The sequence below is a fragment of the Periplaneta americana genome, chromosome 16 (assembly GCF_040183065.1).
Source record: "Periplaneta americana isolate PAMFEO1 chromosome 16, P.americana_PAMFEO1_priV1, whole genome shotgun sequence".
Taxonomy (NCBI): Eukaryota; Metazoa; Arthropoda; class Insecta; order Blattodea; family Blattidae; genus Periplaneta; species Periplaneta americana.
The window spans coordinates 156,801,447-156,828,126 of NC_091132.1; the positions used below are offsets into that span (position 1 = coordinate 156,801,447).

The window sequence follows — 26,680 nt, forward strand, 5'->3', positions numbered from 1 at the left end:
GACTTACTGAAATTCTATTTCAATAATGTTAGCTTCACCAAACGTTTGAACGGATGCGCCATTTTCAGTTGACTGTATATGCTGTAAACAAATGACGATCGCATAGCTTGTTTTATAGTACCGTAAAGAATTTGTAGTTTGAAATATTGGCAAAGAAAGAAATCATATGGTAATGATAAAAACACATGCTAGGGAAGCCATAAAATTGTGCGATAAGCAGCCATGAATGGTTGACAGACGTCCTTTCGTACGGTTTTATTGGTCAAAAGCAGTATGACGTAGTAAAAGTGTAATAGTCATCCATAAAACTATATGTAAAAGAATTTATCTTAACAATATGTAACAATTCTATGATCACAAACAATAGATATATAAACTACTACAAATATTTAATAATGATAATAATAATAATAATAATAATAATAATAATAATAATAATAATAATAATAATAATAATAACAATAATAATAATACTGGTTTATTTTAACTGGCGGAGTTAAGGTCATGCGGCCTTCTCTTCCACTCAACCAGTATGATACAAAAGTATTACAATGCTATAAAAAAACATAACTAGTACAATACATCATTAATATAATACAATGACAATCCACTTTATCCTCCCAATAATAATATTATTATTATTATTATCATTATTGTTATTATTATTATCATTATTATTATTATTATTATTATTATTATTATTATTATTATTATTATTATTCTAGGAACAGTGTAGGTGTATTGCAAATGTCTTAATGCCTAAAATTATATATGCGTAAACATTTTCTTTCTATCGAATCTATGGCAAGAACTCTGACCTAATAAACTCTGTAATAAATTTCGGAATGTTGACTGAACAGCAAACATGGTGTGGAAACACAGAACTTTACTCTCATGAATAAGCCATACATACAGTGTGGTTGACTTATGCATTGCCTTAGCGCATGTCCAGGTAGGCTTGTAGTTTATTTACTTGATTATTTACCGACCTTGTATAAATTACGAGATTTAGTGTCGATGGGATTGGTGACGAGATGACATCTGGCGAGATAAGGCCGAGGATTCGCCATAGATTACCTGACATTTGCCTTGTGGTTGGGGAAAAAACCTCCGAAAAAGCCCAAACGCAACTCAGGATCGGCAGGCAAGGGTCTTAGCTGAATGAGCTACGCCTGTGGCTCGGCTTGTAGTTAGTTTGAGGTATGCTTTGTCAGAAAATGGCTGTGCATTACTAGGAGCTTCCGTTGTGTGCTAATAGTTGTTCATTTAAAAGAAAATAACTGACAAGAACATATACCTATGCACTTGACAGCTAATATCATAAATAAAAATACTTACTTCACGCACAGCAAACATAACTCCAATTGTGGATGCTGCAGTTCTCCAATAAGCAGTCGCGATCAACCGGGACTTAAATGAAAAATTCTCACTGCACTTATGTATAAGATCTCCTAATTTTCCAGCAGAAATTTAAACAATACTGTACTAAAGCTGATGTAAGTGTAAACAGATAAGGCTTTAGAGCTTACATATTGCATAGATATCACAACTGAAAGGCTGCGTGAAGGATCTTGTGTTTTTTTTGACTTTCCGATCATGGGTAGCTCTTTACCAGATATCGTATTCAAATGGTTTCTGACCTGTCTGTAAGCGTAGAGTGTAGACAAATGTTCTCCCTTACGACATTGAATGGTTTTTGGCCTGTGTGCATACGTACATGTCTGTGTAGACCGCTGCATTGCGAGAAATATTTTCCACATATATCGCATTTGAATGGCTTTTCGCCAGTATGTGTACGAGCGTGTTTTCTTAAACTTGACAATACTGAGAAACACTTTTCGCACTCCTCACATTTGAATGGTTTTTGGCCTGTATGAATGCGCACATGTCTCTTTAGATCCCCACATTGCAAGAAACACTTTCCACATATTTCACATTTGAATGGCCTTTCGCCAGTATGTGTGCGTGTGTGTAAGCTTAAATTTGACGATCCTGAGAAACACTTACCACAAACCTTGCATTTGAATGGTTTTTGACCTGTGTGAATGCGTGCATGTTTGTTTAGACCTCCCGATTCTGAGAAACACTTTCCACACACCTCGCATTTGAATGGTTTTTGGCCTGTGTGAATGCGTTCATGTTTGTTTAGACCTCCTGAGTCTAAGAAACACTTTCCACACACGTCGCATTTGAATGGTTTTTGGCCTGTGTGAATGCGTGCATGTCTGTTTAGATCCCCTGATTCTGAGAAACACTTTCCACACACCTCGCATTTGAATGGTTTTTGGCCTGTGTGAATGCGTACATGTCTGTTTAGAGCACTCAATCGCGTCAAATACTTTCCACATATATCGCATTTGAATGGCCTTTCGCCTCTATGCACGAAAGCGTGTCTCTTTAAAATTGACGATGACGAGAAACTCTCTCCACAAACATCAGGTCTTGGTGGTTTTATTTTTGTGTGTATATGAAAATGAAGTTTCAGACATTGCTCTGAAACAAAAACCTCGTTGCACATACTACACTTGATACAATTACGGCTTACATCGCTGATGTTTGAACAGTCTGCTCTGTTGCTACCACACTCTGTCAAGTTGTCTTCTTCATGATCAATGCTGGTGCGTTCTCGTATCACTATCTTGTCATCATGATCCACAAAACTGAAAGGAGTATCAAAGTTAATCAGTCTGCACTATAATCAATGTGGTGACATCAAGATATATTATTCACTACATTTGATACACATATATAATTATACAGGCGAATATATTTTGTGTTGGATCTCGGTTTTAAGATTTGTTTAGCTGTTGCTTGGAGTGCTGATTCAAAAGAAAGACATCGGATAGACCATACCACACTATTTCTAAGATATTGTTGAATTCACTTATTAATTGTATACAGCAAAATGTCTTTAAATTTTGATTTGATAGATTATCCCCAATAATCTGCACATTTTCATCATGGTTTGAGAAGACTACATAATTTTGAATATCATATTTATAAAAACATTTTTTCGGAGTTTGTTCTTCTGTTTGCTAGTTTGTGTTTTTGTACAAGTCAATAAATATTCTGATAGTTTAAATGCCTTCAAATATAATTTTACATCCGAGACATTGATCTCTGAAATGTTACATTTTAATTGTCATAGTTATTAACGTATTACAATAATGATGATAACGATAACACTAATAATATCAATAATAAGATAATAACAATAATAATGATAATAATAATAATAATAATAATAATAATAATAATAATGATAATAATAAAAATAACAATAACAATTATAATAACAATAACAATAAGAACAGTAATAATTTAGTACGTTATTTTAGGACGCTTTATCAACAGCTTAGGTTATTTAGCGTCTGAATGAGATGAAGGTGATAATGCCGGTGAAATGAGTCTGGGGTCCAGCACCGAAAGTTACCCAGTATTTGCTCATCTTGGGTTGAGGGAAAACCCCGAAAAAAACCTCAACCAAGTAACTTGCCCCGCCCGGGCATCGAACCCGGACCACCTGGCTTCGCGGCCAAACGCGCTGACAGTTACTCCACAGGTGTGGGCCAGTAATAATAATAATAATAATAATAATAATAATAATAATAATAATAATAATAATAATAATAACGGTATTTTTAACCTGGCAGAGTTAAGGCAATACGGCCTTCTCCAATACTCAACCAGAAGTGGGAGTATAATTATATTCTCACTCATATATTTCATTTATGGATATTGAGCTTCGCAAATCATAGCCAATTCACAACGGTCGTACTTGAATCATTCCGACTTAATTTGCTGTCTGTGTTGGGAGTAGAAACTAAACTTTCATGGGACACCTACTTCTAAGTTTCTGAAAGCAGCACATTTATGTTATTTTGGTGTCGAGCTTGGAGATCAAGATCAGGCATGGGCTGCCTATATGGTATGCTAAACTTGTGCGCAGCATTTGAACCAGAAGAAAATGGGAAAAAAAGTACCAAGGGTTATTTCCTTATTGTTGCTATCGTAGGCGTCATTCGAAATAATCGTGATAAGAGGTTACAACCTGATCTAGCTTCAGCTATGAGATCTGTGTCGCACTCGGATCTGGTACCTATTCCAGCCTTCCATGAGCTACCACAGCTCTCACTAGATGAATCTTTTAGTCTGCATGTGAGATACAGCACAAGGTAATGAAAGTGGGGATAGCGGCAGTGATTTTCAAGGTTCACATAGTGAATGCTTTGACTAGAACTAGTTGAGTGATCACAATGTAGCCATTTCATAACACTTAATCTATCTAATACTATCTGCTCAAATTTTGCTAGACAATATAAATTCCCTACATTCTCAAGATTAATTTACAGAAGATTAAATAAATAATAAATTAAACACATTAGTTGTGACTGCAACAGTGAAAATAAAAAAGCTACAGCAGAATTTGTAATTGCAATTAAAATATTAGATTATACTGTTAAAAATAAATTAGACAAAAATAGTATCATACATTATAAAATTTATTTCCTACATCATCACAAAATTAAGTTCTGAAACAAAAGATGAAGCAAAACCAGCACAGTACACTCACCTCTCAGTCAACACTTCATCCTCTTCTGAAGGTAATGTCACTGTCTGTTCCTGCTGAACTCTGGCCACATCCAAGAAATCTTCCTGGAAAAGTGAGTGAATAATGAAGAGAGCTTTAACTGAGCATATGGGTCATTTTTTTCCTATGTCACACATACCTCACTTTTCCAATCTCGTGAATCAAATCTAACTTTGCCGTAAAGTTGTAGAGACTTTTACACAAAATCCTAAATTGGTTCCTTCGAACTGCATTGATTTACGTCATTCATATATCCTTCCTTGCAGAAGGCACAGGCCTGGAGTATATATTGACTACACCCCACCTCTGGCTACTAGCAACTCGCATCTATAATGAACACCGATCAAATACACCTCATTTCTCGTGAAAAACAACAACTGAATAGACTACAGTGGACCATAGTGGACTTTATGTTCAGCAAACAGCTCGATAAATTAAGAAGATTGATATATCCTTCCTTAAATTAAATTCATGTTATCTGGCTGTATTGTAAGGCATTGTAATCAAGTTTCAACCTTGAAAATATGTGCACGTCAAAAGCAAATGGCCTACAAAATACATAAGCAGAATGTGCAAGAGTACTTGAAGTAAATAAACAGTGAAAAGTTTACACAGTATATTGATACATTAATGTATTTCAGACTTTCATTAAGTCAAAATGCAGATTCTCAAACATGCCCTTCTTATGACATAAGATGGCAGATAATAAAAGTTTTACCACCACACTTGCAAATTAATTTATAATACAGATTATTGCTTTGGATGCAGAAGATTCATGAATCGAAATTAATTGAGGTATGGAAGCTGAGCAAGCTTGTAAAACAATAGAAGCGACCAGTTTTGACATTCATGAACACATTTCAGATTGTACCCACCATAGGCTATTTAACATTACTTGCATTCTATTTACATTGACGAACTAAAAGCCAATTTTGTGTTACAATCAGAAAAGGTTTATGTGTAATAATGACACACAACTAACTGTTTCTCTTTCTTATCACTGAAAATTAAATTAATATTTGATTTTGCTGCTTCAAAAAACAAAACTTTAGATAGCACATAGACATAACATTGAGAAAATTTCATTGATTGGAAGTTGACTTTACACTGTATTTCTGCTTTAATTACATTTACAACACGCCCATTACGGTTATGAGTTCGAACATTTCCCATTATTGAAAACATTCGGTCTGAACATGCCTAGAAATTATAATTCAAAACAAAGTGTTATGTGTACACAGAAAATTTCTCACATGCAATCCAAGGTTCGTCTAAGTTTCATACCGAGATGTCAAACACAACCGCAGTTGGGCAGTAGGTCTGGATTACATTAATGACTGTGATTCTGCATTTTTTCTTCGTAGTATAATAATAATTTTTTTTTTTTTTAAGATTAATGCCACATAAAACAGAATTTTACGTCGCAGTAATCAGTATATAGTCTTCTTTTCTACAAGGCCTACTAATTTATTACACATGACCAGCTACAGGAAATTACACTTTCAATTTTTTATTCAAGTATTTCATACGGCAATGTTAATTTCCTATATACTGTACTTTGAAATATACACGGTCTATGGATATTGACAGTGAACCACTTACATCAACTTCAGTTTTCACGACAGGATAACTAATAGGCACTGGTGTGATGTCTTCAACCTTTATCTCTGATTTGATATCGTAACTCTGGTCCATGCATTCTATCTTCATGCCTGTCACATCCAGATGCGATAAATTCCCTTCCTACAGAACAAAAAGACATGGTGAATTTATTAGGTATTTTAAAGATGACTTTATGTGGAACAGCCACAAATCTGGTTCAATGTGGTAGTCACAGACTAGCTATCAAGACAGGCGACAAATTAAAAAAAAAAATTAAAGACAAAATAGAAACAAGGACACTGGCAATGACTAACAATAGGACAAGTATTACGCCCAAAAATAATTTACACGTGTAATATGTGTAAAAAAAATATTGACATTCTATAAAATACCTGCAAATGTATTTTCGAATATAATATTTTATTACTCAGAAGTAGGATTATACAACACATCAATAGAGCGACACAGAAAATATCCAATATCATCGGTGCCCATAATACTGTGTACATTTATTTTGGTTTTCAGAAAGCTCGTGACAATATTGTGATTCAACTCAAATTTAACACTGCAAGCTTCTTCCCCTCAAAATTCACGAAGTCATTTTGGTTAAGAATATCAATGGAATAATATCTCCTGTAAGAGAAATATATACAATACAACAGTATAGTATAAGTAAATAGGTATTTCTTGTATAATAAAGGGTTTTATTTTACAAATATCTGCATTTACAATGTTATTAAACTGTACCTTATTTCATAATTACATTTACCCTGCTTGGCTATTTGCTGATGGTAGCGCACATTTAATAATTTCCAAATTGATTTAAGGTTTCAAACGTCACTCTCGAGTAGAATTATGAACTAATGTGTATCATAATGTACACGTCAATAACAGAAGAAGATCTCAAATCCATGTGCTTGTATGCTTGCCACATAATTTAATTAAATTAAGGTCACAGTTTTCCTTGGCAATAAGTGGTAGCATGTGTTCCATAAATACAGAAAAGTGAAAGAAGGTTTCTGTTGTTTTTTAGAGGTTATTTTACGACGCTCTATCAACATCTTAGGTTATTTAGAGTCCGAATGTGATCAGTGACGTCGCCAGGATCAGAGCAAGGGGGTACAGATGGGGTGCGAGCTGTAAAAATGTGGTACATAAAAAATCCAGTATGTTCGCTCTTATGTACCCCTGCTGCTGCTGCTGCTTACGTGGTAATGTGTGTTGAATTTCCTAATGTAAAGCTATACGTCGATTATCATGGACAGCTCAAATTTGTCGATTAGATTCTCAATGTCCAGTCCCTTTACGATATCCTGCTCTACAGCAAGGACTGCGAGATCACTGACACTTTCATGGCCCATTCTGTTCCGCAAGTAAGTTTTAATGCAATGTAAACATGAACATGCACGTTCACATCCCACACTAGATACTGGTGTTATGATAGAAATTATGGAAGGTTTCTGAATTGCGTGAAATGCCAATTTATACTCCTGTAAGAAAATTAACAAATATTAAAATGTTGTTAATAGTGACATCATGTTCATTCCCATAACGTTCAATTTTATTGTTTTAGGCATTAGTTTCACTTCGGCTTTCACACTTTGTTCATCACATCCATAATGATGCACTAAGTTAGGATGTAGTTGTTTCACATCCAAGAAATTCTTAGATCCGGGTTGCAGACACTTCATGCCTTTAATGATTGGGCTATGTTCAGAAAATCTGCATTCCAATACATTAAAAATTTTATCAAGAATTGGCAGAAAGGCATGCGCGTAGTAATCATCTTCTGACTCAAGTTTCTCTTTATGACAATGCTTTACATAAACTAATTTTTCCAAATGTTCAGGAAGACGGCGTGACCTTCTACGCCTGCTACCTTGATTTCCATTTTCTTCTTTCAGTAAACAAGCTTCTAGTCATATTTTTCTAAAATCCTCCCTACAGTTTCGTAGAATCTTAAGACGATCAATAGTGCTTTTAATCAAAGTAATATCACAATCTTTACTCAGCAGAACATCAGACACAATTTTTATACCTTTTCACAAGGCACTAACTATACACAAATGAAATAAAAATTCCATGTCTATTAAATTAAGTAACCCATAAGTCTCTTGTGATCGATCTCCTCTTCCCCTATCTTCTGCTAGTCTGTGAAGCGTGACAATAATGGGAGGCAACGTTTTCTTCGTATCTTTGCAAGCTGCTGCTTGGCAAATCCACCTCGTCTCACTCAGGCTTTCAGTTCTATAACAAATTTTCTCATTTCATGCTGAACATTAATAAAAAGAAAATGCGTGGCTGATCCTGACATAAAAACATACAACTTTTGTAGTAATGAGAAAAAAGTGTTGGTACTTTCAACATTTTTACAAACATCAACAATAACGAGAATAAGTCTATGATTTACGCAATGGGTATAAATCGCTTGAGGTGCAGTACATCTTTTCTAAATAGAATTTGTACAGCACTAACTGATTCTTTCATTACACTGGCACCATCATAAGTTTGTGCAATACAGTTTTGCATATTTATACTACACTTACTCAGTGTTTCTTTTATGTAAGTTAGAAGTGAAGTGGCGTCCAACAAGTTAGCTGATGTAAAACCTAAAAAGTGTTCATGAACTTTGTCATTTAGATAAAAACGCACGACAACAGATAACTGTTCAATTTTACTTACATCTTTAGTTTCGTCTACCATAATAGAAAAATAAATAACCCTGTTTATTTGTTTGCTCACAATTTCAAAAGTAGCACTAGCAAGGACATTTAAGATATCATTCTGAATTAATGGATGAATATACTTAGCATTTTTTGCCCCTTATTTTACTTTGGTTTCTACATTGGGATTTCTTTTTAGACATCAGCTGCAGTAACTCTAAGAAATTTCCGCGGTTTTCACTATTTTGGGTTTCATCGTTGCCTCTCTGACCGATACCTTGTACATACGATTTTCTCGCACCATAATTGCGTATGCTTCGCTTATGAAGGTCCCAACTGATGTTTGTGGATCTCTTATTTTCATGCGTCAGTATTCTTCGCATGCAGCACAACTTTTCATACGTGATTCAACATTTACATGTTTTTTTTATCCCTGATTCGGTGGAAAGTGCTTTTTTCCAGTTGTTATATTCGCCCTTCGTCGTTAGAGAACACTCTCAGTCGAAAAGAAACGGCACGCGAAACAAAATGAGCATCTTGGGAAACACAATACTCCAGCCGGGGGAACGTTTTAAAACATTCAGATTAGAAACTTTTCTCTTTCTTCCCAAACGTTCTTTTCGGGTACTGATTTAACATGAACTATTGAGGACCGTTGGAAATTGATTTAGCTATATCTAGGGGAAAGCCCTTTTCACTCTCATTAAACGCGAGTACATCACACCCTATTGCTTTCACTTCACTTTCAAATTCTATCGTAACATCTTTATCTTCACTTACTTTTCTTTGTTTCTGCGTAATTTTTTTTAAAGAAGTCCGAAATATTACGTTTCTGCCTGTTAGATATAACAGACTGTAGAATATGTCTTTTTACAACCAAATCACTTAATACCTTATAATTATGAACAAAATATTAATTAAACTCGTAACTCGTAAGAACACTGTCAACTGTATATTGCACTGTCGCACTGATGAAAGATTTCCTTGTTGTCGTGATACGCTTTCAGTTCGTAACATAGCTTAACAATCTTAACAATAATATGACGCCATATGAAAATTTAAATTCATTCAATCTTCCTGAAACTTCACAAATAGTCTTATTGTTCTACGTAGATTATAATCATGTTAATTTCAGTTAATAAAACTGTTAAGTATATTGAAAAATAATTAATATAGCCTATAAGCTTACCAATAATGAATCTGACATCCGGGAATATTTACTGCATTGCACCAATACATATTAATCCTAACGACGTTCAAGCAGATGTAACGATATTTAATGTTGGAATAAAACGAGATTAACGTTGATTTGCGTTTAACAGTTAATCGTATAAAATGTCAAATGTTATGTACAAAAGTGGCAAAAAAAAACCGGACCGAAACTTGTATATGATTTCAGAGCCTTGTTCACTCCTGAGCGTGATAGACTGGTAACTAAGGCTGGTATTCATAGTCGACACTTTCGATTAAAGTGTTCTTTGGAAGACGCAAAGTATCACTTTTCCGTTGCACAGTCGACACTTTGGTGCAAAGGATCACTTTGGATGAAAGTGGACTTCGGACCACACTTTGAGCCGAAAGTGTCACTTTGTAGGAAAATGGCGGACGCGTTGGAAGTCGTCGAGTTGTTAGAACGTGCGGAAGAAGTGGAAGAACTGGCACAATTAGTGGGCAATGTGCGAAAGCGCTACATTAGGGATAAAGACAATCCCATGGAATTTTATAACGATATAGAATTTAAAAAACGGTTCAGATTTGACAAAGAAACTGTTCTTGAAATTGCTCATCTTTTCGAGGACTGCTTGACAAAATTGAACAATAGAGGTTTGCCAGTGCCTCCAATAATTCAGTTATTGACTGCATTAAGATTCTATGCTACAGGTATGTATCATACATTCAAATTTATATTATAGTTTAGGTATTTCTGCAGTAACATTCGTAGGCCCTATATTTATAACCTCAATTCGACGAAGTGAAATGTAGATAGATATGCTTACTGCATATAGCCTAATCTACTTTTTATTACTGAAACGAATTTTTTAACGTAAGTAATATTAAACTAACTTCAATTTAATATAGGCCTATCTTAAATTAGCATTGAGAGACCTCACGTGCCTGCTTTCTAAGCAGATTCCATAATTAAGTTATTTTGATTTTTGTTGACTACGGTACTTGTATTTTGAGATGAGATTTATCTCGATGTTCATATAATCATTACTGTTTTGATAATATACATTTTCATACCAGTAGGCCTGAGCAATACATCTGATATGGCTGCTTCTGCTGAGATAGTACCTTCAGTTCATGTGCAGTCATAACCTCACATGACAAGAGATCTCATACCATTAGGCCTATTTTGTTTTGCATTGTAGAAAAATTTGGCATTCAAAATATTCCAGAAGAGCAGGCAATGATGGAATCAAGAGAGAATACTACTACTACTACTACTACTACTACTACTACTACTACTACTAATGATGATGATGATGATAATAATAATAATAATAATAATAATAATAATAATAATAATAATTATTATTGTAGTAGTAATGTGTTTATTTCATTCTTTTTGACTTCTATTCACTATTCTATTTTCTGTAAGTAATTGGCCTATTATATTCATAATGCTTCAGGAAATTTCCAACTCGTGACAGCAGATCTGCAAGGGATCAGTCAGTCAACTGTGTCGCGAATTGTGAAGAAGATCTCAATAATGACTGCACAATTACGACCTCACTATGTGAAATTTCCATCGAGGGATGAGGGCAGGACTAATTCTCTTAATTTTTTTCAAACTGCCAGATTTCCTGGAGTGCTAGGTGCCATTGATGGAACACATGTTCCAATAATGAGTCCAGGTGGTGAATATGGAGAAGTTTTTCGAAATAGGAAAACTATTTTTACATTAAATTGTCAGGTATGTAAACAAGTGATGGGTCAATATTTCTTTTAAAGTTATGTTAATTGAAGCTTATTATGTCACTGCATCCTGCTTAGTTTATTCATCTCAATACTGTACAGAGACAATGTGACCTAATTATTTTTCCATTTTTCATTCAGGGAATTGTTGACCAAAATAGAAAATTTATTAATTTTGTGACTGGCTGGCCTGGATCAACCCATGACAACAGAATGTTCAACAGCAGCAGAATATGCGCCCAGTTTGAGAGAGGGGAACACGATGGGATTCTCTTGGGTGACAGTGGGTATGCCTGTCGTCCATTTTTATTGACACCACTTCTGAACCACAAACAGAGTCAGAAGAAGCCTACAATGTTGCCCACAAACGTGCAAGGAACAATGTGGAGAGAACATTTGGATGTTGGAAGAAGAAGTTTCCATGTCTATCAAAAAAGTTTTCTCTCACAAAGCTGGAAACAGTGACAACTGTGATTGTAGCAACTGTAGTGTTTCATAACATTGCTGCTGATCATGGTCTACTCGAAGAACCTCTATTACATGAAGTTGAAAATGATGATGAAGGTCACCACCCACCACCCCAACCATTAGGCGCTATTGCACGCAGAGCAATAATTCAGCAATATTTCTAATCGTAAACCAGCCCTGGGCATGAAGGGGTAGTGGAGGGAAACAGAGAAACCCCCATCCATGTCCTCCATTGCATGCACTGTTTTACTAACAAATCCACAGGCACTTCATCTTCATCAGTCGTGGCTTTCAGGCGGCCAGCGAGAGCCAAAAGTCCGTAAAAGCTATGGCAATAGTATCATCACCCAACAGCACTTGATATAATAGATTCCATATCAGTTTGGTACTTTTCATCAGTAATAACACACACGTAGCTTAAAAGATTCATTGTGTTAATATTTAAATTGTGATGTTACTTTGTCTGATTGACCAATTTTGATTTTAAATAACTTAATAATCCATCAGTTATGTTGTTGTTTCTAATGGTCATGATTTAACAATAAAATTATTTTCCTTCTTCCTTCCCAATAATTTGATGTTAGTGCTCCACAATTTGCCTAATGATTCAGGCCCATTTCTTCTTGAGGACATAAAATCCAATTTGGTGTAGGTATACCAATTTTGTGTAAGTGTTTATTTAAACAGTCATGTGCAGCGAGGAGTCAAAAAATGACTACAGCAAAAAAAAACTCATTTAATTCAGGAATTAAATGAGTTTTGTGTAGTAAATATTTTATTTTGATTGGTTTAATTCAGGAATTAAATGAGTTTTGTGTAGTAAATATTTTATTTTGATTGGTTTTATTCTTGTATTAATTTAACATTGTTTGATAATTTGTTTTATAGATTCATATGAACATTTTTTACTCATAATCTGTTCAATTTTAGAGCCCTTTTTTTGCTAACATATAAGCTTTTCCATTTCCATTAATCCCACAATGTGAAGGAATCAATTGAAAGTGTATGTTTTTATTTAAAGTGTGTATTTGCCTAATTATGGTATCAATTTACCCATTTTAAATTTATTTTTGAGGCTATTGCCTCTTTTGCTGCCCTGGAGTCTGAAAGTCAAAAAGTAACCTTAATAATTGTTTTATTAATTGAATATGTACAATAAGACTACAAACACTTCACTACTTTTCAACATAGTATAACAGGAACATTTGCATTGAACGTAGTGGGGACTATGTTGAAAGTGATGAAGTGTTTGAGTCTTATTGTACATATTCAATTAAAATAATTATTAAGGTTACTTTTTGACTCTCCCTATTATAACATTGTTCTTGCAGTGATGTATCCAAATTAATAAATTTTGAAGAGATGTGTAAATTGCATCAACCTCTCCATCAAACTTTGTGGTGTGTTTCTTCCTCTTTCTCATGAAAGGAAAAAAATTGACAAGTTTCATCTACTCCAGTTCCAGTTTCGTTATCTCATAGAGGTCTATATATGTATGAATCCAATTGAGAAGTGTGGTTCCAAAACTCGCTCCATCCATTTGGTCATTTTTTAGATTTAGGCCTACACATGTATGTGATTATGTTTTGAGACCTCTATCATAATATTTCAAGCTTGTTTTCTTCCAGTTGCCTTGCCAAAAAGTTTGTGTTATTGCGCATGTCATTGAAGCTTGCTCAGTCTGTAGACCAGTGGATAAAAAAAAAAACTAGCCTTATCCTTTCATAAAAATGGACTGAACGCATTTTGGGATCACATTCTTCAATTATGTGATGGATATGTTGTATTTAAAATTTAGGCCCTATATTGTGAGAGCCTTAGCTTCATGAGGAGAAATATCTTTCTTGTTGAATGACTTGGTTGAATTTAGACTGCTGTACTGAATATTTATATTAAGTGGATTGTAGCTATTCAACAAATGTTTCTTTTCTTGTATTTATAGTAGTTCTTTCAATTTCATTGCTTTTTGAATAAATCCCATATGAGTTTTTACAGTGTATTTAGAATCTTGATACTTGTTCCATCTTTTAGAAGTAGTGGGGGAAGTTTTGTCAATTTTTCATAAGTTAATATGGCTTGAGTTGCTAGTTCTAAAATAATTGGCTTATTATTTGTAACAGTTTGTAATGCTGCAATTGGTGTAGTTCTGACTGCACTTGTGATTAGATGCAAGGCTTGATTTTGAGTGTGCTCAATTTATTCTTGAATTTTTTGGATGATATATAAGCAATTTGTAAAATTTTTTGTTAAGGACACCATTATGTTTACAATTTGGCGGTTACAAGATCCTTCATCAACCCCTAATATGCATTGAGGACCCCACCTACCGTTGGTCAACAGATAATTCAACCTAGTTAGGAGGAATGAAATATCAAATCAACTGACCATATCCTCCAATTGTCATTCAGAGAGCGTTTATTAATGCCATGGCAGGCCAGCGTTATATGTTTTCTGTATAACATTTCGTCTATACAGGGTGTAACAGTTATACTGCTGTGACTCGGTCCTCAGAGTCTTGTTTGTGAAAATAGAGTGTGCTACTAGGAGAGGAGAGGTTGGGATTTGCATATGAGAGGTTATATACATATCACTATTCCTCGTTAAGTGTTAAAAGAGTGTAATCAAGAGTCAAGACAATTCTTGTAAACTTCATCTGGCAACTTGGAAGCACTGAAACTGAAAATATTTACCTGTTAAGCCCTAATTAAATACTGTTACTGTCCACACCTGTGGAGTAATGGTCAGCGCATCTGGCTGCGAAACCAGGTGGCCCGGGTTGAGGTTTTTCCCGAGGTTTTCCCTCAACTCAATACGAGCAAATGCTAGGTAACTTTCGGTACTGGACCCCGGACTCATTTCACCGCCATTATCACCTTCATATCATTCAGACGCTAAATAACCTAGATGTTGACACAGCGTCGTAAAATAACCCAATAAAATAAAATCAATGTTACTCAAGCTCACGTGAAAATAGACTGCATTTTCTGCTTGATTCATAAGATGTCAGTGGAAGTCTGAGAAAAAGCTAGACGAAAATGTGTCAGGTTTGAACGAATATCACATGATGCAACAAATTTTAATGGATTTTAAAATTATTATCAACTTATAATTATGTGTGTTCCTAACATCAGTGCTTTCATCTAATGCAAAGAAAAACCACAAAGAAAATTTTTAATTTCTGATTGACTTTCAATATGAAATCCCATTTCTTCCTCCTACTGGTCACTGTATGTGGAGCAAACACTGATGACAATCCTTTCCTCACAAGCATAGGCTGAAGCTCTGATGAAATTTCAATTTTGTTTTGCCTTAGTGTTCCTGTCAGAGTGAATCCAGTTTCAAAATCTCTTGAGCCAGGGAAATAATATTGTCGGTTCTGATTCCATGGCCTGATTTCAATGAGTTCGTAAGGTCTAACATGACTCAGCACGTACCTGCTGTTGACCTTTCTTTTCCTGTACAAATCTGTACATTCACAGCATATGATGTTGTAACATCACATATTATCTATATTTTACACCATACTTAAAAAAATGTACCAAATTTGCCGCTATTGAAATCTGTGTTGTACAAGAAACAAAAGTCGTATTGTTGAGAGAAGTTAAAAAAAAAGTCAATAATGAATTAATTAGACCAAAATCTACTGAAAAGAGGAAAAAAACATACTTTACCAAGCAGGATACAAGTGTACCTCACATCATTTTTAAAAGGCTTAATTAATAAAATGTGACTTCGTTTTTGTTTTGGACTGTATCATGATATTCAGCATTGTCTATATGACAATGTAACCATGTATGAAATAACTACAAAAAGTTTAGTGCACACAATAATTTAAAAAATTACGATTGGGATACAGTTGTAACCCGTTTGGTATACGAATTAAATGATAAACAAAATAAATTATAAAGGTTTTTTAATTCTCAATTCCATTTCTAGAGCCTTGAGTTGCTCGACTTTGAACTTGGCAGCATGCACTTCAGCCTCTTGTTTTACACGCTGTGCATGCAGCTCTGCTTCTTGTTTCATTCGCTGTGCATGCAGCTCTGCCTCATTAGCCATTAGCTGTCTGCAAAAGGTCATTTTTTCATTATGCAGCTCCTTCATTTGGTGCAGCTCCAACGCGTTCCTTTGGTCCATATATTCTGTTGTGACCGTTCTCAGAGCTCTTTTTTTGGTAACTGAAACAGAAAAGATGATTGAACTCTAAGTGGGAAAGCTGTTATTCTTTGAGACACAATAGATATGACTCTATAGGAATTACTAATTGCTATTTTATGGAACTGTGAAGCTTATACAATATTACAGTAGCCTTTGGATAATATTATTTCGTCATATTTGTCAAATCTTGTTTTATTTAATGAAGGTACAGTTTTTAATAATATATTATTCTAGGTAGACAATCATCTTGTACTTCGAAGCACACCTCCTTGTACTTTGAACTAGAAATAAGATTTGTTCCAAAGTACACTACCTGTGCTCAGTCACAACAGTTTCTGCTACTTATGAAAGGAAAAAAAGTATTCCAATCTGTATGTATTTGTAACTTATAATGTAAGACATGCATCACATAAGTTACATGAATATATGACATATCAAGTCAACTTTTTGATCATGTGAATAAAAACTAGCTTTTGTCTTTCAATATTAGCACTAGCTCTATCTATGTAGTCTTCATTAATAGCACTAGCTTTAGCTAATTGTGTGAATGAAATATTGCCCCCACTAGAAAGCTAAAGCTAGAAAATTCCACCTATAGCTTGGGTTTAGTGCACACCTGTATACCTGTTAATATAACATTAATTATTAAAACAGATTTTCTATGAATCTGTTTCACTGTCGACTGAAAATGTTATTCTCAATACAGCAATTAATTTCATACCAAATTTGTTGGATGAAAGTAAGCAAGTAAGGAGTTTGATCATTTGTGAGTGTACTTAAAAAGAAATAATGTCTGATTCATGAAGGCAATGATATAACAAATGATGTACAATTTAAATTTGTGTCATTACTACAAAATTTCTAAATTTGATAAATCACAGGTTTCTATATATCATTCAACATGCCTTTTCTGTTAACATATTCATCACTGTATAGCTGGGGCTTAGGAATGGGCACATATGTACAGTCTATGACACCAATGCTGTGTTTATTTCATCCAGGGGACATTTAAAATTTAAACCACAAATTTGCCTTCTCAAGTCTTTTCGCTAGTAATGATATGGTCTTGTAGACGGTTGAACGGTGAATACCTATCTGAAACCCAGGATCACATGCAAAACGTAAATATATTTCCATTCTTTGTTTGGAACATGAAGCCCCGCAGCATGTTTCAGTTCATTCGTCAAGGAAATGCTCAGCTAACCACTCAATATTTCTTCTCTGAACCTAAATAAACTGTAATAAACTTCTTTGTGATTTGTAATTTTTTCCCAATAACTTATGCATACATACATTAATAAATGCAGCATTTCACTTGTCATTCAGTACTAAACTGGATCGTTACTGTGGTCAGAAGAATATTTGAAAAATTATAAGTTAAAGTTAATAATATTGAGCCAGAATTAGTTTTTATCCACAAAATTTTAAGCACTGGAAAATTTAGCCTTTGGCTAAGGCAGCAGGTAAAGCTATAGTCAGCAAAAGCTTTTAAGTTTGTTTTTTTATTCACAAAACTACTAGTGTTCGCTTGAAAATTGCTAGCAAAAGCAAAAACTAGTTTATATAGGTCTACATCACAACTGTGATCAGTGGCATAGCCAGGAATTTAAGATAGGATGGGGGCCAAGTTTTGGGTACATCACTTGGAAAATTTGCCCATTTACATGCAAAATACTTAGAAGACAATAATAATAGTTATTATGAAATATAAAATCCATTTACACTCCCCAAAATTTGTTATAAAGCAAAATTCATTCTCCATTATTGCAGAGTGACTCAAGAGATGCCGCTATAAAATAAAATGCTTGATCTAGTTACTCTGTTGACAATTTATTTGAAAATCATCAATCAATTTAAAACAACTTGTAAGCAGAAATATGAAGGGTTTATTATTCTAAAAGTTGGTCATTGTCTGTAGAAACAGTCAAGAAATATTTTTTTCTTTCATTGTCACATTCGCAACTCCAATGGTGTGGTGGAGTGTTTCTTCATGCTATAAACCTAATATCATTTTTAAATTCTTAAAAAAAGGTGGGGGGGGGGGGGAGATTCAGCCCGGTAAACCCCTTCCGCCTATGCCATTGACTTTGAAAAAGATGAATAATCATGGCAGGAGAAAATGGCTGAGAACAAACACTGACTTTGTTTTGTAAATCTGTAGGCCTAAGCAGGCCTAGCTGCAATTTAAGAACTTACCAGAGTTGTACTTTTCACATTCTCTTTTGCGAGATGGTGGGGTCTCTACGATGGCTACAGAACAGTCCTCCTGTGAACTGCTTGGCACCGGTTTTGTAAGGGGAATACTCTCCACAGGAGCTTCCTCGGAAACACAGTCTAAAAACAATAACAGGAATTAAAAAACAAAAATGTTAACATTACCGGTATTTACAGAACTATTACATTTCTTGTTAATTATATATAATGAAGGTATATGATATCAATAGGCCTACATTACCTAAGTACGGGCATTCCCCTGCTTCTTCTTCTTCTGCTGAGGCCGCTGCTGTTTGTGGAAAGCCATCTGAATCGAATGGACTTTCAATTCTTAAGTTCAGATGAGGAAACATGCTGTCCATTTTTGCCGAAATTTCGAATTCATCTTTTTCCTTTGGGGGTTGACCTCCCCCAGTTAATAACCTCTGCTTCACTATTTCACAATTATCTTTCCTGGCTTTATATTTCAGGTTTTCCCAGGACTTCTTCAATTGGGAAGCACTTCTTTTTGTCGTCTTCCCAGCTGCACAAAACTTTTGGCACAGCTCCTCCCATGCTTTGTTCTTTTCCTTTATTCCTACTGCGTCGGTTTTTTTGTTTTCGATTACATTTTTATACTGCTGGGTTAGTTCCAACATTACCTCTTTTTCATACGCAGTTAGAGGGGACATCTTCTTATCGTCCATGACGGATATAAATCTAACACTTATACAATTTCTACTGGTACCGGTAACGGAAAAGATAAAAATGAAAATAAAGAGAATAAAACGATATATCAATGAAGCAGATGGGTACGTATTAAACCTAACCTAACAGTATAAATCAATGAAACAAATATGTACAAAACTTAACTGAATGATATGTACAAAGCTAACCTAACTATATAAATCAATAGAAGATACATACAAATTTTCTAACCTAATTATATAAATCAGTGGAACGGATATATACAAAACCTAACTTAGCTATATAAATAAATTGAAAAGATATGTACAAAACATCTAACTATGTAAATAAATGGATCAGCTACGCACTGTACAAAACATAACCTAACTTTAGCTTATATCTATAACAATTTCACTAGCAGTATCACTACCTGTTTAATAAAATATTATATATCTGAACTGACTGAAATAATCTAAACTATCAACAAAAAATACCAAAAACTGAAATAAAACAACTTTAAATATATATATATATATATATATATATATATATATATATATATATATATATATATATATATATATATTTATGTTCTTTCTCGCGCAATCAAAATTTGCCTTTAAACTCAAATCACAAGGGTTATAATCTGTGTGAGTGTGGTTTGTTCGTTGCTTACGAGATTATACAAGCTGGCGCATAGAGCTTGAAAAACGAGTCTGAAGTGGTTCCCAATTCCGCCGCTCGGAGCGCTGTTCTGCCCTATATATTCATAGCAGAACATTTAAAAGACATTGACATTTGGGACATTTAAAGGACTCATCATTGCTTATTAAATGCTTCGTACAATATTTTATGGACAATAGACGTAATTTGCAAACTTCTACTCCTCAATTACATTACAATAAAAGGCTGTCATTCTTGATATTAAAACATATTACATATAAACTGAGGGACTGTCTGCTCTGTACTTCCAGTTCATACACCAAACATTTCCGGAAATAAATTAACTTGACATCTTACATATACGCACTATAGCCTACCCTTTTCATCTAATATCATTAATATTGTTATTAAATAAGATATTGCAACTAATTAAGGTACTGCATTATCTTTAATTTCCTTGAATTCATAATTACGCATTTGCAAGAAGGACTAACTTTTCCCTCTCTTTTTAAAAAAAATACGGACGTCACAATAACTGAGAAGTATAATTATTGCGCGATTTTTTCTTGCAGTGGTGAAAACATTTCTATAGGCCTACTGATTAATCTATTGAGCATAGTAATAGTAAACGCTGTAGTATTTTAGTGCGTGTACGCCTACTTAGCTCTTGTAAAACGAAATTTTCACTTTCACTTTCAACGGAACACTCACGTATATTCAGTTCTTGTATCTTGCAGTAAATTATCCATTTGTGATCATCTTTCCAATATAACCTCCCATTGAAAGGACCACTTAAAATCATGAGCTAGAATTTATTATTTTAAAAACATTTCCACGTACATACTGTGATAATTTTTATGAACCACAATACAAAAGACAACACTGTGAAATTGGATTAATTTACCAAGATCAACATCAATACCGGTAGTATAAAATCACATATAGGCCTAGGCTATATTATTTCATTACTTTATGGTATTAATTAGAAGGATTAATTTTGAAGAATTTACAAATATGCTGAAATAATTTATGACACCTCTTATAGAAATGTAAAAATATGTATGTACATTTTGAAACAATGGGTATAGCACCACTTGAAAATGTTGAGCATTTTAACAGTAACTTGTAAATTGTTCCATCACGTTGTGTATAGTGTTCATTTATTGTAGCACTTTTAGAACGAACGTGGTTCACATACATAAGAAGAAATGACGATGGAATGAGTCGAACACATACGGTTTTCTTTAATTTTTAGCAAATGATGAAGTTGAATATATACTGTTACTTCATATCCTAACATAAGTAGAGTTGCCACCATAGATGTAACACTTGAAATGAATATAAAATAAATTAATGTATTGGTAATGATACAAGAATAAAAAGAAATTAGGCTAGACATAACCTCACAAAATTACAAACACATGCTAAAACAAAAAAAAAAAAACTTTACGTATCCGTATATAATAAAACTAGATATTCCAGATATAATTTGTTTCACACGATAACCACCTCAGCCTATTTCGGCAGCAGCCATTATTAGTTACAGTTTGAGGTGCATTACCTAATCTCATACTAACCTTGTTAAGTTCTCTAACCTAATTCACTGATAATTACGTAACAATACACAGGTCTAAAATACAGACAAATACACATTAATTACCTAATAAGTACAGCATGAAGATAATTCATTACTTTTGTCGGTATTTTCTAAAAGAGAAAGGGAAAACAGTAACAACATTATCTTCAATGTTTACATCACGTCATTCACATTTTCATTAGGCCTATATCAGTAATGCTTGGTAAGTGAAACAATGCATGAAATTATTTTACATTTCGGGCCACATCATTCGAGAGTCGGAAAATGCAATTCGCCACTTTTAACATAGCATTGCTTGTTATATGAGAGAACTTTGACATTTACCTTAACCTATAAAGATACGACCTATTGGTACCGAGTTCTTCACATAGCAAAACACAGACAATTTTCGAATATAACTTAGCTGAACAAACTTCAAATAACACTGTAATATGCTTGGCATATTTATAATATTCGTACTCAATCAGTAATGCACAATTAATCGAACTATTTTCACGATGCACAATGCTTTGTAATGGTACTATTAATCATTTCATAGGGCAGAGAGGCGAACCTAGCGGCAGAAATTGTCATGACTCACAGAGACCTACTCTCGATCGTGCTATGCGCCAGCTTGTGTAATCCCGTAAGCAATGGGTTTGTTATTGTTTGTTCACTTGTTTTGAAAGGTATTGTGGGACTTCTGTTACCAACCAAATTAAAGCTCTACACTTTGCTGGCGTAAAGTGACACTTTGCAAAGTGCACTTCTTCAATCGTCTATGAATAGCATTAATATGAAATAGCCACTTTCGTCAAAAGTGTCACTTTGCAAAGTGGTGATATAAAGTGCCGACTATGAATACCAGCCTAAGACTTTCGTGGTTCGAATCCTGCCTGCGAAGGATACTTTTTTTTTATCCTTATTCAAGAATTATTCGCAATACTTTTCGATTGCTGCGATATTTTACCAGAACATGAATTTTACCACCTTATTTTCTAATGGCTTTCGAAATGGGCTACGTCAGCAGTCGAAACTACAACAATTTCAATAGATTGCTCACTATCTTGTGAATGCGGGCATGGCATGCGCAGTGGCTCATTTTGGGGACTTTGATGATTCCGTCGGACCGTTTTTTTTTTTGCCATTACTGTACAGTTTGAATAATGGCTAGTTTTTATTTCTCGCGTTTAATGAAATTTGTTTTACTGTCTTACAGGATTATGTTCGTTTTTATTCTTCAAATTAACTTATCTATAGTAATTTTTTAATAAATTGCCAAAATTACGGAATTAATTGCCCTTTGGTATGCGGAAATGAGTGCTCCGATTATTTATGGGGTGCTTGCGCACTCTTCTGCACCCTCCTAAGCATCGTCCCTGAATGAGATAAAGGTGATAATGCCGGTGAAATGAGTCCGGGTCCAGCACCGAAAGTTACCTAGCGTTTGCTCATATTCGGTTGAGGGAACACCCCGGAAAAAGCCTCAACCAGGTAACTAGCCCCGACCGGGAATCAAACCCGGGCCAGCTGGTTTCGCGGCCAGACGCGCTAACCGTTACTATACAGGTGTGGACAGGTTGCTGTTATAGAACATGAGAAAGTCCCTTGGCTGAATATAGTTATGCCTTAGAAATTATAATACAGAACAAACTGTTATGGGGTAAAGAGCAAAATCTCCATCATCTATACTAATAATAAATCTGTAGCGGAAATTTTTCTGGTAATTTTCGATTTTCCAAAATTAATTGGTCCTAACATACATAATTAACCGTCCTGAAACCGAAAATCGCTTTTTTTTTTTATTTTTGTTTTTATGTCTGTCTGTCTGTCTGGATGTTTGTTACCTTTTCACGCGATAATGGCTGAACCGATTGATATGAAGATTGGAATATAAATTAAGTTCGCTGTAACTTAGAATTTAGACTATATGGCATTCAAAATATTTTACTTAAAAGGGGAGTTATAAGGGGGCTTGAATTAAATAAATGGAAATATCTCCCTTATTATTAATTTTCATGAAAAATATTACATAACAAAAGTTTCATTAAAAATAATTTCCGATAAGTTTTATTCTATGCAAAATTTTGATAGGACTGATATTTAATGAGATAAATGAGTATCAAAATTACAATAACGTCATCTAAGGTGGTGTAATGAAATAAAAAAACAAATGACTTTGTCTATAAGGGGCCTTGGATAACAACAATCGAAAGCTATGAAACATAGCCTACAGAGAATGTGTCTGTGTTTGTATGAAGCAATATCGGAAGATAAATTAACCGATTTGTATAATTAATTATTAATTCACCATTGGAATGTGTAGCTTCTCTAGATGGACATAATGCTATAATGTTATTACAGTAACTTCTGAGTGAATCCAGGACAGGTAATATTAAAATAGCTTCTTATGCACAGAAAAGTTGATAGGCTAGTCTGTACATTCGTTTCCTGTATTTCCTAAAATAATTTGTATGACCAAAGGAGTGGTCTCTGGATCAAAATGATCGCATTTTAATTTTCTTAATACAATTTAAATTAAGTAACATAATAAACGATTTATCCTTCTATCAAACACGAATGTTCCCTGGATCAAATGTCCTATTTTAATTATGTAATTACTTTATATTCATTTCTAATGGGTGCAGCGGAGCGCATGGGTATGGCTAGTATGAAATAAAATATTCAACGAAGTTTCATACAGAGATACCAAACAGAACCACATTGGTGCTGTGGACCGCATTACATGAATAACTGTCGCTCTGCATTACTTGATCCTGATGAGTAGTGGTCACGCTGACCAGCTGATCTTCCTGTGAAAATTTCCTCTCATGGGGAGAGTAGAACCAACGCATACTTCATAATGCAGACCAATTCATGACGCCTTATACCAAACAACAACAGCATAGGACTCTAATTTAGTCTACGGGATATAAAGAGTGAAATATAAATAACATTCAGGAGGAAGTTAAACGCGGAATAAATATGGGAAATGCCTGTTATTATTCGGTTGAGAAGCTTTTGTCATCTAGTCTGCTGTCAAAAAATCTGAAAGTTAGAATTTATAATACAGTTATATTACCGGTTTTTTGTATGACTGTGAAACTTGGACTCTCACTTTGAGAGAGGAACAGATATTAAAGGTATTTGAGAATAAGGTTCTCAGGAAAATATTTGGGGCTAAGAGGGATGAAGTTACAGGAGAATGGAGAAAGTTACACAACTCAGAATTGTATGCATTCTATTCTTCACCTGACATAATAAGGAACATTAAATCTAGATGTTTGAGATGGACAGGGCATGTAGCACGTATGGCCGAATACAAAAATGCATGTAGAGTGTTAGTAGTGAGGCCAGGGGGGAATAAAACCTTTGGGGAGGCTGAAACGTAGACAGGAGGATATTAAAAAGGATTTGAGGAAGGTGGGATATGATGGTAGGGACTGGATTAATCTTGCTCAGGATAGGGACTAATGGCGGGCCTATGTGAGGATGGCAATGAACCTATTAGCTTAGGATTGTTCATTTAATTTTTTTTTTGTGAATTTTTTGTTTTGATTTTACTTGCGAAATTTGGGAGTTTTTAGATTTCTATAACTTATTCCAAATTTTAACGTTTTTCGCTCATTTTTTCTTAGATTTTTCATTTTTGTGGGTTTTTTAAATGTATTTTTCTCGAAACGACAGAAGCAGGTGTTCTCGATATTTACCAATAAATTATAATCAGTAATTGACCTCAATATAACGTACCTGAGATAAAGTATTCTCCTCTACTATATCAGTTATGTTACTTCTTCCTATTGCCAGAGGGTCGATCTCATGTTCCATCTTCATAACGTCCATCAAGGCTAAAAAAGAAAAATAGACCTAACAAGAAACTTAAATTGAAAAAGAAAATAAGAAACTTAATCCCGACATGCAATTTGTGAGCTATTTGGATATTAAGTAGTATATGTAATAATAATTTCATGAAACACGCACACTCACACACGAGAGCAGAGATAATCATGGTAGGGTGAATTTTTAGTTCGGTATTGCCAGTATAGGGAATTAAAAACAAACACTGAAAACACCTTAGTTTTGTAGTGTGGAGTAGTAGAAACTCGATGTGATCACTGGGAGAGCTGTGACACCACCCAACCCACCCTAAATAGGTTCCTTACTTATATAGGACAATCGTGGTACTTGAAGGAAGAAGGCTGCCATATTTCGTCGTTGTGACATTATTTGAGGTGGAGTGGGAGAATGATTGCAGTGTCGCCAACTGTGGTAACCATTCATATTATCTTACACACCTAACAAAACCTAACCTAACCTAACGTTCTACACACCTATTGTAATATTCCTAACGTTTAGCACACCTGTTGTAACATTCCTCACAGTTTCATTTCGTTTGCCGATAATGGCATCCCTGCTACACCTGTACCATATCGTCTGCTGGTATTCTGAGTCCATCTATTGGAAGTGAAGTGAAACTGCGACTGTGTTAATTACGTTTCCGAAGTTGTTTCTGTGTTATCTGCAAGAATTATTGTATCATTGTAGTGGTAATTGCATTTATATTGTACAATAAAAATTTAAATATGTCGTGGCTGAGATAAAAATGTTCTAAATTGATTTCCAACGCCACAATCCCAATGATAAACGTGTGAATATTCGTTAGGAGTCCGTTGGAAGTGACCGTAGAGTACTAAAATTTGACCCATGGTAGTACCAGCGATGTTACAGTATTTACTTTACTAACAAATCCGGAGAATTGAAGACTACAGTTGTCACAAAGATATTTATCACTGACATTATATTATATTAGCAATTCAACGATAATCAAACCAATAGTGTGCATAGCATAACATAGGATAATAGCTTCAAGTGGAGCCCAAATTAGTCTTCTTATTGTTAAATTTTGATACAGGAGTCCAAGGATGATATTATATATTGGTCCATTTCTCCACTACGAGCAGACGTACACCTCAAACGAGAGATTGAAGTCCGTTTGTGAAGAATAAATAATACAATTTTATGGTTATATAGAACACTTTGTAGGAATATATACCTCTACACTTACCTATATGGAAGAATACATGGGTAATATCGTATTTCAGCGTCCAAAATTAATGCCAGATTCAGAGACACGTTCTCTTGTTCACTATGATCCAAGGG

The 26,680-nt window shown here is 34.4% G+C and overlaps 1 protein-coding gene across 4 annotated transcripts; it reads right to left on the reverse strand.

Moving 5' to 3' along the window:
• Nucleotides 1–727: 727 nt before the first annotated feature.
• On the reverse strand, nucleotides 728–26,680 carry LOC138691535 (zinc finger protein 235-like). Of its 4 annotated transcripts, none has more exons than XM_069813568.1 (5): nucleotides 26,586–26,680; nucleotides 25,271–25,368; nucleotides 6,194–6,334; nucleotides 4,574–4,656; nucleotides 728–2,660 (listed from the first exon to the last, which is right to left on the reverse strand). In XM_069813568.1, exons 2-5 carry the CDS (start codon nucleotides 25,361–25,363, stop codon nucleotides 1,625–1,627), a joined length of 1,353 nt encoding a protein of 450 aa, XP_069669669.1. In that variant the 5' UTR covers nucleotides 25,364–25,368; nucleotides 26,586–26,680; the 3' UTR covers nucleotides 728–1,624. The 4 variants fall into 4 exon arrangements, 3 of the variants coding, with proteins under 3 accessions (XP_069669669.1, XP_069669668.1, XP_069669671.1); XM_069813567.1 differs by lacking the exon at nucleotides 26,586–26,680 and adding an exon at nucleotides 25,882–26,091; XR_011329902.1 differs by lacking the exons at nucleotides 728–2,660; nucleotides 4,574–4,656; nucleotides 6,194–6,334 and adding exons at nucleotides 16,140–16,421; nucleotides 18,598–18,735 and having other exon boundaries at nucleotides 26,586–26,611.